Source organism: Moschus berezovskii, chromosome 27 (genome assembly GCF_049115385.1).
Source record: "Moschus berezovskii isolate FMDL1 chromosome 27, NW_MosBer_1.0, whole genome shotgun sequence".
Lineage (NCBI taxonomy): Eukaryota > Metazoa > Chordata > Mammalia > Artiodactyla > Moschidae > Moschus > Moschus berezovskii.
The window spans coordinates 5,854,182-5,870,563 of NC_142486.1; the positions used below are offsets into that span (position 1 = coordinate 5,854,182).

General features: G+C 51.6%; 1 protein-coding gene across 1 annotated transcript; it reads left to right on the forward strand.

The window, feature by feature from the left end:
* The first annotated feature begins 5,317 nt into the window (after window positions 1–5,317).
* On the forward strand, window positions 5,318–9,825 carry AZGP1 (alpha-2-glycoprotein 1, zinc-binding). Its single transcript, XM_055410256.2, has 4 exons — window positions 5,318–5,475; window positions 7,383–7,643; window positions 8,367–8,642; window positions 9,271–9,825. Exons 1-4 carry the CDS (start codon window positions 5,343–5,345, stop codon window positions 9,564–9,566), a joined length of 966 nt encoding a protein of 321 aa, XP_055266231.1. The 5' UTR covers window positions 5,318–5,342; the 3' UTR covers window positions 9,567–9,825.
* The last annotated feature ends 6,557 nt before the right edge of the window (window positions 9,826–16,382 follow it).

Consider the following 16,382-nt stretch of genomic DNA (forward strand, 5'->3'; position numbering starts at 1 on the left):
GGGGGCTGCTCTCGTGCTGTGGAGCTCGGGTTTCCCACCGCAGTGGCTTCTCCTGTGCTGGAGCACAGGCTGAGCTGCTCCGCGGCATGTGAGAACTCCCTGGATCAGGAATCGAACCCAGGTCTCCTGCATTGGCAGGCAGATTCTCTACCTCTGAGTCACCAGGGAAGTCCCTAACCCACTTTTTAATTTCACATGTGGATTAGAAGTAAAAGGATGGAACATATACTATGCTAACATAAAGCAAAAGAAATCCTGAGGGGCAGAAATATTACCAGGGATAAAGAGGTCACTCCATTATTTTAAAGGGATCAATTCATCAAACCCTAAACATTTACACTCCTAATAGCAGAGTTAGGTGACTAGCAAGGAAACCAAGGTCCAGACAGTTTGAATCACTTGCGAAGGTCACTCAGGCAGCGAGTGGAAGAGGCAGGGTGGGAACCAAGGGTGGCTCTAGAGTCCGACGTCCCCCTCCGCTAAGCCGTGTCTCAAGAAGGAACCACTGAGTCAGGGGCCTTCAGCTCATCTCTGCTGATGGCAAGTGGTCACCTCCCGGGAAAGTCAGAACTGTGAGCCCACCTTTCGGGGCCTTGCAGACGGTCCAGACCCAGTGACCAAAGTCCTTGTCTAACTGAAGAGGGGGTGGAAATTGGGGAGAAACACAGGACTTGGGGAACAGGCACACTTTTCACAGTTGCCTGGAGTTCTCCCGATTCCTCAATGGCTCCATTTATAAATGTCCACAGTGCCCCGGGCAGTGTGGGTATCAGGGGAGGAGGTTAAGGTTGGTGCTGGAGGTTGAGGGAGGGGGCTTCTGCCCCATTCTTTCTAAGCTTCTGACAGGACCCTAAAGCACCAAGACAGACTTCTCTTTCACAGTAAGTTTCTGAGGATTGGTGCCAGGAAGGGAGCCCCCAAGGGTGCCGAGAAGTCATCCCACTTCTTTATTCCACCAGACAAGGCCTTCTTTGTCTCCCTCCTCCCACCAGATGAGACCGGCCTCCTCCCACAGCTGTATGCTGGCGAAATGTGCCAAGCCCTGGAGCAGCAGGGTGCCTGGGGTGCAGGGGTCACCCAAGGGTGGGGGGCAGAAGGAGGCCTGGCGTCTCTGCGCCCTCCCAGTGGTGGGAGGAGAAAGCTTTCTTCTCTCTCTCCCTCCCCCCCTCCCTCCACAGCTGGATGGATCTGTCTGCCTCGGGGAAGAGTGGGAGACCACCAGGAACGAGGGTGGAGGAGGAGTCAGGAGAAGGAAAGGACAGTATCCCACAGCACTGGGCCAGGGAGACTACCTGACCTAGAGAGAAGGCAGATAAGGTGGTCCTGGGAAGGTGCATATGATCTCTGGGGCATAGAAGGTACCACACAGGTAAGAGATGGAGTTCCCAGGGTGACGAGGATGAAGGGAGATCCCAGGCGTAGAGAGCAACCTGTCTAAACCCAAGATTCCTGAATGTCTTGTGATGAGATTCATGACTGGTGAGGCAGTTGAATAAGAACATAGAAAAGTAATGACCATCAGCGCCATTAAAAATAAAAAGTTGTGTGAGAAAGTAAAATGATTATAGCTCAGTACACAGCAGAGCTGTGAATGTATTACAGTCATAATAATGAAAATAATGAAGACCTAGCCTAAGTTCTCATATAAGGTATTTTATTGTGAGATGGATGATGGGAAATGGACGTGTGTGGTGACGGCTAGGAGAGCATGAAGGAAGATCATCATTTTCCAGGATGTTGACTTAATAATGAAACATCAAGAAAGCATTAAGAGACAAGGAGGTAAACGTCTTCAAAATAACCAGCTAGAAGATACGAAAAATCACTGCATGAAACATAGGGGGAAATATTTTTAAAAACCATACGACTTTGCATAAACCAAACATTGGAAAAAAAAATACTTATGGTCTTAAGCAAAGAATTTTGACTGAAAAATAATTAACGGGAAAAGGAAAGAACTGCAAAAAGATCATGTAATTGGAAGTAACAGTGTGCACGTTTATTTAAAACAAAAAATGTGCAGGAATTCCCCAGCGCTCTAGCGATTAGAACACTGTGCTCTCACTGCCGTGGGCACAGGTTCAATCCCTGGTCGGAGAACTAAGATCCCACGTGCCGAGGAACAACTAAACCCACACACAGTGACTGAGCCCCTGTGCCGCAGCTAGAGAGTCCGTGGCCACAACCAAGACCCGACTCAGCCAAATAAATAAATACTTTGTAAAAAGAAGAAGAAGAAAAAGGCCTACATCTGGATTCACTCCTTGTCCTGAGCTCCCCAGGGAGACACTGGCCTGGATAAACGCCACGGTCCTATAGGTCTGTCTCATAGCAGTGTTTCCTCTCACCCCGTACTCGGTAGACAGTACATGGAAATGCCATCCTTAATAATTAGTCTTGAGGGTTCCCTAAGGGTCCAGTGGTAAGACTCTGTGCTCCCAATGCAGGGGGCCTGAGTTCAATCCCCAGTTAGGGATCTAGATCCCTCATGCCGCAACTAAGAGTTTGCATACCGAGACTAAAGATCCCGCGTGCTGCACGCAGACCCAATGCAGCCAAATAAAGAAATGTTTTTTAATTTACTTATTTTAATTGGAGGCTACTTACTTTACAATATTGTAGTGGTTTAGCCATACATTGAAACATGTGTATTATCATATGTGAAACAGACCGCCAGTCCAGACGGTGCTCAGGGGTGGTGCACTAAGAAATGTTTAAAATGATAATAATTAGTCATGGAAGAGGAACCAAGCAACTCAGAAGGATATCACACAGCGAGTGATAGTTCAAAGCAATATTTGTTCTGACCTTTGAACAAACAAAGTATAACATGACAGGAGGAAATTTTTAGATCAGTGAGGAGATCCAGGGTCCACGTGAACAGGTCAGGGCTGAGGCCAATTGGAATGTGAGACCCACGCCACCTATACGACAGGAGACGCGGGCCAGGGTGGGCAAGGGGCGGAAACCTCAGAAGACCTGAGTCCTGGCCAGGTGTGGGGACAAGGAGAGGGCACACAGCCACTCAGACAGCCAGAGAAACTTCCTGGTGGAGGTTCGGATTTCAGGGGAAGCCTAAGACAGCTTGCCAAGATGAGGCAAAAGATTGATCCTGACCAGCCAGCTGTGAGACAGCTGAGATATGAGAGTGGCAAGATGCTGACAGAGGGAAGCAACCCGAGGGCAGGGCAGGACCATCGGCAGTGACGGCACTGCAGGGAGGAAGGAGTGGTCCAGAGAGCCAAGTGTGGTCCTGCCACGGCCACCTCCTGCCCACCCAGCAAAGACCCACCAACAGATTCTCCAGCAGGTGGGACCATCGTCAAGTGCAGCTGAGGATACCATCCCCGCCCCCCGCCCAGGAGGGGCTCGTTGCCACAAATTACCTCCTTCTCAACAGTTTATCAGCCATTTTAGAAGAACATGTTGCTCTGTATTTGAGGGACCCCGCTGCAGACAGCCCATCAACCCCCAGAAGTGCACAGAAAAACCTGAATTTGCATGTGATGGGCTTTCTCTGTATCCTATGTTTTATTTTATGCATTAAACATTATCTTGCGAATTTTCTGGTGGTCCAGTGGTTAGGGCTCTGTGCTCTCGCTGCTGAGAGCTCAGGTTCAATCCCTGGTTGGGGAATTAAGATCTGCATGGAGCAGCCAAAAAAAAAAAACTTACCTTGAAGGAAATTTTTTAATTTATCAGTCAGTAGAGTTGCTCAGTCATGTCTGACTCTTTGTGACCCCATGGACTGCAGCACGCCAAGCCTCCCTGTCCGTCACCAACTCCCGGAGTTTGCTCAGACTCATGTCCAGCAAGTGGTGATACCATCCAACCATCTCATCCTCTGTCGGCCCCTTCTCCTCCTGCCTTCAGTCTTTCCCAGCATCAGGGTCTTTTCGCATCAGGTGGCCAAAGTATTGGAGTTTCAGCTTTAGCATCATAAAATTTCTTTTATAAATAAATAAAATTTTAACATTAAAAAATAATAATTATCTTGAGCATAACTAGCAAGGGAGTAGACGGCTGTGCTGTGCTTTGCTTCGTCACTAAGTCGTGTCTGACTCTTTGCGACCCCAAGAACTGTAGCCCACCAGGCTCCTTTGTCCATGGGGACAGGACAAAGCAAGAGTACTGGAGTGGGTTGCCATGCCCTCATCCAGGGGACTCTTTCCAACCCAGGGATCAAACCCAGGTCTCCCGCGTTGTGTGTGGATTCTTTATCATCTGAGCCACCAGGGAAGCCTGAGTAGATGGCATAAAAGGCTAAGAACTGCTGACCTAGAGGGATGGGTGAGCAGAGGCCACAGACTGGGATGGAAAAGACACGATCAAGGAATGTGCCTCGTTCCTTGGACACTGGGCGCCCATAGGATTGTGGCCCCAAAACTCTGACTCAAGCCTCCCTTTTGCATTTACCATCCTACCACCCAACCGCTCGACCCGTTTCCAAGTCAGCCTCAGTGCCCCTCAAGTAGGTCTGGTGCCATCTCTTTCTGTCTTTGCTTGCGGATCCACTGATCTGTTTTTCTAAATGTTCATTGATTGTCTTCTTGCTGCCAGGCACCACACTGTGCAACTGGTCCTAGGAACACGTGTGCTGGCACCAGATGCCACAGGGGAAGCTGGACTACCCCGGGGCTACTGCTGCCCCAGTGCCCCCAGAAGCCACCACGATCCCCAGGACGGGTCGTCTGCTGCAGCTGCTTCTCAGATTCCCTGACCCCTGAGTCGGTGTCCAGAAAGAGAGCGGCTGCTCCCCTGAGCCCGGGCCACGTGCATCTGCTGCTGGGGGCACTGCACAAGGGGCCTCTGGCTGTGCCCGCTTCCCTGATGGAAATGCTGGGGTTCCCCCAGGCATAGAAGGCTGGGAGACAGAGCTCTGGCAGAGCAGTGGGGGTGGGGCGGGTGGGGTGGAGGTCACACCCTGGCTGAGGTCTACCCAGGCCCAGGCTTTTCCAGCGGGGAGGGGTGAAGCGTGGCTTAACAATACCCAACTCCCCCTACAAACCCCAGGGTGGGGATGTCAGAGAGGCTGGAGGGGTGACACACGCCCCAGACATCTGCCACTTGCCACACAGACACCCAGCCCACTGGCATTCTTCCACACTGGGGTACCCAAAGCCCTGGTCCCCAGATCAGCTGTCTCAGCTCTCCGGTGTTCAGATGGTCTGTAGACTCGCTGATCACAGAGCCACCCAGCCCGGCCTGTGCACCCCCTTCTCTCACTGGCAGCCCTTTCTGACACCTCTCATTGGCCCGTGGATTCCCGCCCCTCCCTGGCCCCGCCCCTGACCAGGCTCAAAGCCCAGCCATTCCCATAGCCACACCTGGCTCTATTCTGCATGTTGTCTGCTGCCAGCTCCAGGACCGGGGGAAGTCCAGAACCTTCCAGCTGGACGGCGAGCACAATGGTACCTGTCCTGCTGTCCCTGCTGCTACTTCTGGGTCCTGCAGTCCCCAAGGAGACCCAGGCTGGTGAGTGGGGGAGCAAGGGGTGGGTCTGGAGAAGAATGGAGGGGGGTAATGAACTGGAAAGGTGGGCTCAAGAAGGGCCCAAAGGTGGCTGAGATTCTCAAGTGTACTACAGGAATGGGTGTCCCAGGCCGTTCACCAGTTCAACTCACACACTTCCAGAAGCACTCAGGGAGCTGCTGGACTCAGGCAAAGTAAGACGGTAAAGAATCAGAATGTAAAACTCTCAATTTACAGGATAAACAAAACTAAGATCCAGAGAGGTGGAGTGACCTGCCCAGGGTCACACAGCCCGAACAGGGCAGGAGTCACACAAGCAGAACTGCTCATCCCTTCCCTCGCTCTGACCGCTGGACGGATCTGTCTGAGACTCAGGGGGAGAGAGAGCGACCCCAAGGGGCAGATGTGAAGGCAGATTAATTGGAGAGATGGTTCCAGAAGAAAATTCATCCCTCATTCCATGGTTCAGATATTACTCCTCTGGGACAGGCAGGCGGGTGACTAGGAAAGAAGCTGGCTGGAGCTTGGAAGGAATAAGGGCCTTTCCCAGGACAGGGAAATGAGTCTGGCTCTGGCATACTGAATTTTAGGATGAATAAATGTAAGATAAAACCGTGCAAGTTTAAAATCCATTACATTGTATGAGCTGTCAGAAATATGTTTTATGTTAACTTTATAACAATCACCTTTAGAAAGTTAATCACCCTCTACACCAAACTCTGTATCAGTCAGGGTTCTCCAGAGAAACAGAACTAATAGGACTTTAGAGAAAAAGATTGACTTTAAGGAATTGGCTCACACAATTGTCGGGCTGGGCTGGCAAGTCGAAAACCTGCAGGGCAGGTTGGCAGGCTAGAGACCCAGAGAAGAGCTGGCACTGCTGTCTTGAATCTGAAGGCAACCTGAGGCAGAATTTCTACTTCAGGGGACTTCAGTTTTTTCCCTTGGGTCCTTCAACTGATTAGATGAGACCCACCCACGTTATGGAGGGTAATCTGCTTTACTTGAGGTCTACCACGCTAAATGGTCATCACATTTAGAAACTAATTAGCAAAAGTAATAGTCGAACTAGGATTCTGCCGTATGACCTCCAACATGATTAACACCCGTGTGAGTTACAGGATGAATTAATTATGGAATCGATTGTGGGAATGCTCCCCGCCCCCCAGTCTCCACCTCACACCAAAGGGCGAGTTACAGCCCTGGGAATTCTGAGATCCATCCTGGTCTTACCCTGTGCCAAGCTACTCTAGGTCATTCCTTGAGTTTGCTAGCAAATTCTTCTTCCGACACTTTCTAACTCCATGTATATGTCAGGTTAGACTAGGCTATGCTCCAGCAACAAAGTTCGGGGTGGCTTAATCCATCAAATATTTATTTCTTGCTCATGTGAAGTTGAATACAGATCAGGCAAGTCCTCATGTAAAATTAAAGACACATCAGGCAGTCTCCTCCATGGGATGACTCTGGGATCCAGCCGGTTTACATCTTGGGATTCTTCTGTCTCATCCTGTGGCCTCCACAGCCATCGCCTAAAGCGGGAGAGACAGACGGAGCAAACCAGCTCCTGGGGCCTTGGACCAAAGGACATCACGCCCACTCACACTTCCTTTTGACACAACTCAACCACCTGGTCCCAATACACCTCCAAGGAGGCTGAGAGATACTATCTGCTTATTTGTCAAGAAGACAAGATGCAGTGAAGGCCCACAATGGGCTCGGAACTATCACCCCCAGGACAGAAGGCTGCCCCTTCTCTTGAGGGAGGCTCCGGCGGTCTGCGGCTGACAGCGGGTGGACGGAGCTGAGGAGGGAGAGGCCCGGTGCCCTCCCCTCCTGGCCCTCTGCTGCCCCGCGCCGGACTCGCCTGCAGGGACGCCACTCCTCAAAGTCCTTCTCGTCTTTCACAGGGAATTACTCTCTAAGCTTCCTCTACACCGGGCTATCCAAGCCCCGTGAGGGCTTCCCCAGCTTCCAGGCCGTTGCCTACCTCAATGACCAGCCCTTCTTCCACTACGATAGCGAAGGCAGGAAGGCCGAGCCCCTGGCACCGTGGAGCCAGGTGGAAGGCATGGAGGACTGGGAGAAGGAGAGCACCCTTCAGAGGGCCAGGGAGGACATCTTCATGGAGACCCTGAGGGACATCACGGACTACTACAAGGACCGAGCAGGTGAGTGGGCCACGGGCTGCAGGGGTGCAGGGGCTCCGCTCCAGAGCAACCCCGCAACTGTGAGCAGGATGCAAGCAGGCCCTCCCAAAGGAGGACCGGGAAGCACGAGCCGAAACACGCAGACGTTTCTACGTGCCTCTCCCGCATCCCACACTCACCTGCCTGCCTGCTCTCCCCACCCTCACTCCCAGGGCCAAGTCAGGACGAATCCGGGCACCTCTGAGCTCTCCCCTCCACACCCCCGTCCATCGAAGGCGGGTCCCTCTTTGTGTGCCAGACTCACCCCTGCCCAGGGATGTGGGGTGGAGAGTCAGGCAACCTGCAGTGTGTCCTGGGTTCACGTGGCGGCTGCCCCAGTCACGAACTACCCAACCACGGACACATTGCTCGGTTGGCCAGTCTTATTGTTGTTTAGACCCTAAGTCCCACCTGACTCTTTGCGACTCCATGGACTGTAGCCCACCAGGCTCCTCTGTCCATGGGATTTCCCAGGCAAGATTACTCGAGTGGGGTTGCCCCTTCCTTCTCCAGGGGACCTTCCCGACCCAGGGATCGAACCTGTCTCCTGCATTGGCAGGAGAGTTTTTTACTGCTGTGCTACCAGGGAAGCCCCCACTATCGAGGCTATTGGTGTCAGATTGTGCAAGAGGAAGAGCTCTTTAGGCTTAACTGATGCCCGGTTGGCCAGCAGACTTTCAGGGTGCGGCGCGGGGGAGGGTGCAGGGTCTCACACCTTTCAGGGAGCATTCGGCTGTGAGCTCCGGAATAACGAAAGCAGTGGAGCGTTCTGGGGGTACGCCTACGACGGCCGGGACTTCATCAAGTTCGACAAAGAAATCCCAGCCTGGGTTCCTCTGGACCCAGCAGCTCAGAACACCAAGCGCAAGTGGGAGGCAGAGGCAGTCTACGTGCAGCGGGCCAAGGCCTACCTGGAAGAGGAGTGCCCAGGGATGCTGCGGAGGTACCTGCCCTACAGCAGGACCCACCTGGACCGACAAGGTACCCGCTGCTGCCCACGCCCCACCCTCCCTCGCCCCAGCCTTCCCTGGCTCTGCTGGGAAAGACCAGGGCGACCGCAGGTGGGCGCCCAGGAGACCATCCCAGGCAGACCCTACAGTCCCTTCTCCCGGTGACGCCACCACCCAGCTTGGCTGTGGAGAGAAGGCAGGTGTGTGCAATGCCTGCCCCGCAAGGATGGAAACAGGGGTTGCAGGGTCGGCTGGCACGAGCTGAGGCTGACCGGAGAAGAAATGCGGAAGAGGATCGCGGCCCTGAGCAGGGAAGGGTCGGAAGGATGATGGGGTGGATGGACAGAGCCTGAGACAGAACTAAGAGGCAGGGCTGAGACATGGGGGGCACAGAGCCCGTTATGGATGTTTGTGGGGGGAGAACAGAAAAACGTTTGTCCTGTTCACAACTTCTTGACCTCGGAAGTGATACATGCTGGAAGCTGGGCAGGGAAGACAGTGGCCACCGAGGGCCCTTGACGCAGTGGGGAAGAGTCTCGGGAAGGGTGGCGGGGGCCCCGGCCTTCGAGGAGAAGCCCTGCTCACCCCTGACCCCGAGGTGGGGAGCCGTGGGCAGGCAGACGCCGGGCCCTCGGCATCCATGCCCTGTCCCTCCACAGAGTCTCCCTCTGTGTCGGTCACCGGGCACGCGGCCCCAGGGCACAAGAGGACACTCAAGTGCCTGGCCTACGGATTCTACCCGCGAAGCATCGGGCTGCACTGGACTCGGGCCGGCGACACCCAGGAGGCTGAGTCAGGGGGCGGCGTGCTCCCCAGCGGCAACGGCACTTACCAGTCCTGGGTGGTGGTGGGGGTTCCCTCTGAGGACCAAGCCCCCTACTCCTGCCACGTGGAGCACAGAAGCCTGGCCCGGCCCCTCACTGTCCCATGGGACCCGCGGCAGCAAGCCCAGTAGTCACCCTTTCTGCACCATGAGGGAGGTGGGCACTACGAGCCGCTGTCAACATCGTGGGCCAGGCCCAGGGGAGGCGGTGGATTCCGGGTGGTGGATTTGAGAGGGAAGACTTGAATGCCAAGCGCTGAGCCGACTCGCGGCCAACCAGCCTTGCAAAAAACCCATTATGTAATCTGCGAAATCAAATCAGCAGCATCGCCTTATAGAACGATTATTTTTAAACTGCAAAGTGCTGTAGAAATGTGAGAGTTTGTCATCAGTCCTGCCTCTCCGAGCACTGGATTTATCTGAAATTCTTAGTGTTCACTGGACATCTCACCACCATAGCGTGGCCGGGACCACCCGTCCCAGGGTCATCATTCACGCATGGCCACTGCTGATGCCCCCAGTGGTCACCAGGCCGTGGAACTCTGCAGTCTCTTTAATATAAATCCAAGCCTCTTCTGTACCTGTTTCCCCAGCAGTCCAGCTCCCGGACCTTCCCCACACCTTGTTGGCCTGGGGCCACATACCGTAGCTCATTTTAGAGGCTCCATCCATCCAGGACACAGAATCAGCCCTATTGTTCTTGGACTCCCTCCCCCCCTTTTATTTTTTTTAACTGTGTCACCCATCCCCACCCACAGGTTTAAGCCCCAAAGACAGAGCAGAACTCACCTGATCTTATTACCAGGCCTCGCCTGCTCAGGCAGGACCTTCCGTCACAGCCCTGCCTCAGCATCCCACTTCCTACTGAGTCAGTCCTCCAAGCTGAGCTCCTTAGACACATCCTCCCCTGCCTGCAGAATTCTGAGCCCACTTGCTTACCTCTCCTTGACCCAACCTAAAATTAAGGGCCATTCTCCTTTTTTTTTTTTTTAATACTTTGATCCAATTTGAAAATCAATCCCAAGAAGTAGCTTTTTTAGTCTATGTGATACCACACAGCCCCACCCACCTCCCGAGTGCAAAAAAAAAAAAGAAAAAGCCCAGTCTGACCAATAGGAGGCCTACAAAGAAAATCCAACTAGTCAAAAGGGGAAAAATGTAGCAATTGATATTGCAACACATTATGAGACTGGAACAAAGCATAACATGTGATAGGAAGAAATATTTAGATCAAGGAGGAGACCCAGGGTCCACCTGAACAGGCCAGGGCTGAGGCCAATTGGAATGTGAGACCCACCCTACCTACAGCAGGAGAGATGGGCTGGGCTGGGCTGGGCTGGACAAGGGGGAGGAAACCTCAGAAGACCTGAGTCCTGGCCAAGTATGGGGATAAGGAGAGAGCACAGAGCTGCTGATAAACTCAGAGAAACTTCCTGGAGGGGTTCAGATTTCAAGGAAAACCTAAGACAGCTTACCAAGAAAAAGCAAAAGATTGTTCCTGACCAGCTGGGTATGAGACAGCCAGGATATAAGGGTGGCAAGATCTTGACAAAGGGAAGCAACCCGAGGGCGGGGCGTGGCCTGTGATTGGTCACTGCAGAGAGGAAGGAGGGGTCCAGAGAGCCAAGTGTGGCCCTGCCGCAGCCACCTCCTGCCCACCCAGCAAAGACCCACCAACGGATTCTCCAGCAGGTGGGACCGTCTTCAAGTGCAGTTTGAGGATTCCACCCCAGAAGGGGCTTGTTGCCACAAACTATCTCCTTCTCAACAGCTCCTCAGTCCCTAAGTACCACTTCACCCCTCTCTGGAGGATTCTTCTGGGGCTAGCTCACCCGCTGGAGTGAAGGGATGGCTTGCTCCGAGTTAGGCAGGAGACACCAACTAGATATAGGGCTGAAATACCTACTCTGCTAATGCCGTTTTCCATTTGGCTGAACGAGGCTAGAACTTGCAGTTCCAGCCAATCAGACATTATGGTTCATCATCTGACGTACCAAGGCTATTTCCCTTTAGTATCTTTTCCTTACCTGCCCTGACCCAGCCTGCAAACCCTCTGACAAGATCAGGAGGTTGAGTTCTGAGTGTGGGTCTGTGCCCGCGCGGCTGGAGCAATGGGGCAGAGGATGCTGTTTCCCAGGAGAGCGGAGGAAGGAGAGGAAGGAGGAACAGCTGCTTGGGCTGCATCTGTTCAGAGAACTCAGCAGGAGACCCGGAGCTCTGAACGCCAGGCCAGCGTTTAGTCAAAGCCGTGGGAGGCCCCTCCCCATCAGGAAAAGGATCGTGGTTTGTTGTCCTAACAGGACAGGGGAGAGTGCTCGGGATTCATGAGCAAAGCTCAGTCGAGCTCACCTCCCTAGGTTCTGTTGTGCTGCCTTCTTCCCCTTCTTTCTTCTCCTCCGAATCCCCAGGCCGTGCAGCCAGCTCTGGGCACCTCAAAACTCACATACCAGAGATCAGGATGGACACAGCACTTTTCCTAATTGGTGGGGGGGTGGGGAGGGAACCAGAGCCCCTGGGAGCTCTACTCAGATTCCCAACACTCATAAGAGGCCAGGCCTGCTCAGTGTTAAATCCCAGTCCTCGAAAAAAGGTGTGATTGGGAGGCAGGGTTACTTCTCAGAAAGAGCCGGAGCTGCAGAAGGGGCCTGGCAGAGAAAGATGATAGAATCACGATGTTGGCCTTGCCACCCTCAAGGGACCGCAGGGATGAAGGAGCCCTCACCGCCTTATGTTTAGGAGGCTCCCTCTATGTGAATGCTTTCAAATAAACAACAATATTTATACCAAAAGCATAGGACTCCTCTAAGTTAGGTGTGAACCTCCCATTAATGGTCTCCTGTTTCTCCTCTGCTGTCCCACAGTGCCTCCTAGGCTCACGGCACGTGTCGAGGGGGCAGTTAGCTTCTCTGGAGCTTTGAATACCCAGTCTTTATGTGCAGGATCTTAAAATCCATCGTGAGGGTCAGAGTTCTTTCTTAGGCTAATGGGCCACAACTGCAGCTTTCAGGATGCCAGAAGGCCATTTCTGCCGTTGGGTGCAGGTTCAGTTGCAGCTGCATATAATGGCCACGAGAGGGCACTATGTGTCCAGCTAAGGGGCTGGGAGAGGGTCTCCCAGCAGCTTTAAGAACCTGCAGGGCTTGGCAGAGAGTTCTGGGTGAGAGGAGAAAGGACATTTCTCTTCCACTGTATCTGTTGGTCCCTCTTATAATTATAGGGTCACCTTACTCCATTTTCACTCCTATCCTCAAGCATTGCCCCCTGGATGTCCTGAAGATGTCTCAATTCCAGCATTATCTTCCCTGCTCCCAATTCCAGCATTATCTTCCCTGCTCCACCCCATCCCCAAAGAAAAGCAAAACCACTTCCCTTCACCATCCTTCTCTCCTCCTCCTTCTGCTCCTTCTCTGGGTGTCTCCTCCCAACTTCCCAAACTAAAACCCTGGGTTCCTGTCCCCTCCCTCTCATCCCAATGGATGAAAGGATGTCACCAAACTCTGCTCTGACTCCAGCCCTTTCCTCCCTGCAGACTGCACCTGTCTTGCTGCACCTCCAGCAGGTTATCACAGTCCTCCCAAGTCTGCCTCCTTTCCGATCATCCTCAGTGTTCTGACCACACAGTAAGATCATGTCATTTCCCTCTTAAAGATGAGGTGGAAACAACCCAAATGTCCATGACAGGATGAACAGATCAACAAAACGTGATCTACCCAGTGAAATATTATTCAACTTTAAAAAGGAAGGAAATCCTTACTCAACATGAATGAACCTGAGGACAACAGAAGAGCTTCGCTTAATCCAGAACTGGCTGTTGAATCCAGAAACGTCCTGCCTGACTTACTTCACTTAGCATAATATCCTCAAGGTCCATCTGTATGGTCAAAAACAGCAGACTGTCCTTTCTCACGGCTGAATAGTCCCATGTCTTAGAAGAAGGTGCATTTCAACCTTTTTTATCCTTCATCCCTAAGTGAACACTGAGGTTGTTTCCACATCTTGGCTATTGCAAATAATTCGGCAATGAACAGGAATGCAGGTGTCTCTTCAAGACCCTGATTTCATTTCCTCTGGATATCTACCCAGAAGTGGGATTGCTGTATCATATTGTAGTTTTAATTTTTTAAAAACACCTCCATACTGCTCTACATAGTCACCATGCCAATTTACAGCTTCCCTGGTGGCTGAAACAGTAAAAGCATCTGCCTGCAACGCAGGAGACACAGGTTCAATCCCTGGATCGAGAAGATCTCTGGAGAAGTAAATGGCTACCTACTGCAGTATTCCTGCCTGGGAAATCCCATGGACACAGGAGCCTGGAGTGCTACAGTCCATGGGGTCCCAAAGAGTAGGACACGACTGAGTGACTAACACACCAATAGTGCACCAGGGTTATCTTTTCTCCGCATCCTCACCAGCATTTGTTATCTCTTGTCTTTTAATTTATATATATCAATATATTAAATATAATATTTATAATATATAAAATATATTTTTATATAATAGCCATTATAACAAATGTGAGGTGATATCTCATTGTGATTTTGATCTGCATTTTCCTGACAATTGGTGATGCTGAGCATCTCTTCACATACCTGTTGGCAATTTGTCTGTCTTCCTTAGGAAAGTATCTATTCAGGTCCTCTGTCCAATATACAGTAAACAGGTTACTAGGTTTTTTGCTATTGTATGAGTTTCTTACAAATACTTTTCTCCCATTCCCTAAGTTGCCTTTTCATTTTATAGACTCTTTTTTTCCCCTGAGCAGAAGTTATTTCATTTAATTGAGTCCTACTTGTTTATTTTTGCTTTTGTTGCCTGTGCTTTTGGTATCATTTTCAAAAAATCGTTGCCAAGACCAGTGTTGTCTTGTGTTTTCTTCGTTAGTTTTATGGTTTGGGGTCTTATATTTAAGTCTTTAAACCATTTCGAGTTATTGATAGTTTTGTGAGTGGTGTAAGACAGGGGTCCAGTTTCATTCTTCTGCAGGTGGAAACTCAGTTTCCCAGCACCATTTACTGGGGAGATTCCTGTCCCCACTGAGCCTTCCTGGCAACCGTGTTGAAGATCAATTGACTGTCTCGGCGTGGATTTATCTGTGGGCTCTTGATTCTGTTCCATTGGATTATGTGTCTCTGTAGGACTGTTTTTTCTGTTTCTGTGAAAAATGCCTCTTGGAATCTCGGTAGGGAATGCATTGATTCAATAAATGCTTTTTGTGTAATATGGACATTTTAATGTTAATTCTCCCAGTTCATGAGCACAGGGTATCTTTCCATTTATTTGTGGCTTCTTCAGTTTCTTTCATCAGTCCTATAGTTTTCAGCATACAGATCTTTCATCTCTTCAATAAATGTATCCCTAATATTTTATTGTTTTTGATGTTATTGTGAATGTGATTGCTTTATCTCTTTTTCAGATATTTTTTGTTAGTATATACAGTCTTCCGCGGGGGCTGCACCATTGCACAAAGGCACACCAGCCATGCACAAGGGTTCCAATTTCTCCACATGCTTGCTAACATTTGTTGTTTCGTGTGTGGGGGTGGTTTAGAGTAGCCATCCTAGTGGGTATCAGATGTCTTCTCTGAGTTCTCCCACACTCCATCTGATCAGCTTTGAAACTTCCATGTTTCCTACCATACTGAAAGCAGTAAGCTTTTGTTTTAATAGGATTCATTTCTGTTAAGAGGCAGACCCGGGCAGCGGAAGATGCACCAACCGCTGCAGCACACACAAGTTCGCGTTCTGACCCATTCGGTCCCTGAAACCTGAGACCTGATCCGCTTTCTGCAGGCCTGTTTATCCTCGTCCTTTGGGAGAGCTAGGATATTAATCCTCTGTGCTCCAAGCCCTTAGCTGAAACAAGCCGGGATCCATTTAAGTGGAGTTTCTCTTCCACACGTAAATTCTGGATTCGATTTGCAAATGTGTTCCTGCGAGCCACTTGCCGCCCCTGCAGTGGGGCACAGGCCCTGGGTATCCCCAGGTCAGATCCCTCCGCCCACCAGCTTCGGGTCTGGAGAAACACTGAGCTGTGGGGCCTCCAGGGTCCTAGAGAGGGCGCCAGGCCAGGCTGACGCCGACGTACTTCCGGCCTTTGTGTTTCGCGGTCGACGGCAGCCCCAGGGGGTCAGTTCTCCTTGCACGCCTCTGTGGGCGAGGGCGGTGAGGCGCGGTATCCCTGCGCCCGGGAGGAGAAAGGCGTGGGTTTCCCGGTCCCACAGGGCGAGTCTCGGCCTGTGGGGCTCAAGAAACCCCGCCGGCCAGTCGGAGTCACCACATCTCCCCTCCCACTCCGGCCTTTTGGGTCCTGCGCTCCTTTTGTGCCCCTCGCTGGCAGTAACTTACAAAGACTGCGTGGGGGAGAGGGAGATCCGCGCGGTGACCATCTCATTCAAGCCTCCTTGGAACCTGCCTAGTTGCGGGGTTCAGGCCGACGCCTCCAGCTCTTAAGTCCTTGGCACTGTCCGTGGAAGCTCGTTTTGAAAAGACCTTGTGGAAAGTCGGGTTGTTGAATCAAAGAACGCACGCTGGATCCCTCGACTTTCCGTGTTCTTTTTTTCCACGTACACTTAATCGGCATTGACCTGAGTGTAGGGGAAATAAAAATCAGGCTAGAGTCTTGCGTTTCTCGACCTGGGACTCTCCTAGCAAGGGAACTGAACGTGTTATTGATACAACGTGAGATCATAACCCAGAGATGGAGAGAAACAGAGCTTGGGGGCAGAGATCAAATCCGAAGGACTTTGCAGAGGGGGTGGTATTCGAAGGAGGAGCTGTGGAAATGCCCTACCAGCCAAGAACATTCCAGATAGAGCTGGTGCAAAAGCACAAAGGTGGAAGGGTGGGGAGAATGGCAGAGAGACTGGTAAATATTTCAACACCGTTCTGGTAAATGTTTATTCTGCGCTGGGTAGTGGAGATTAAAGAATGTGTGGCCACAAATCCC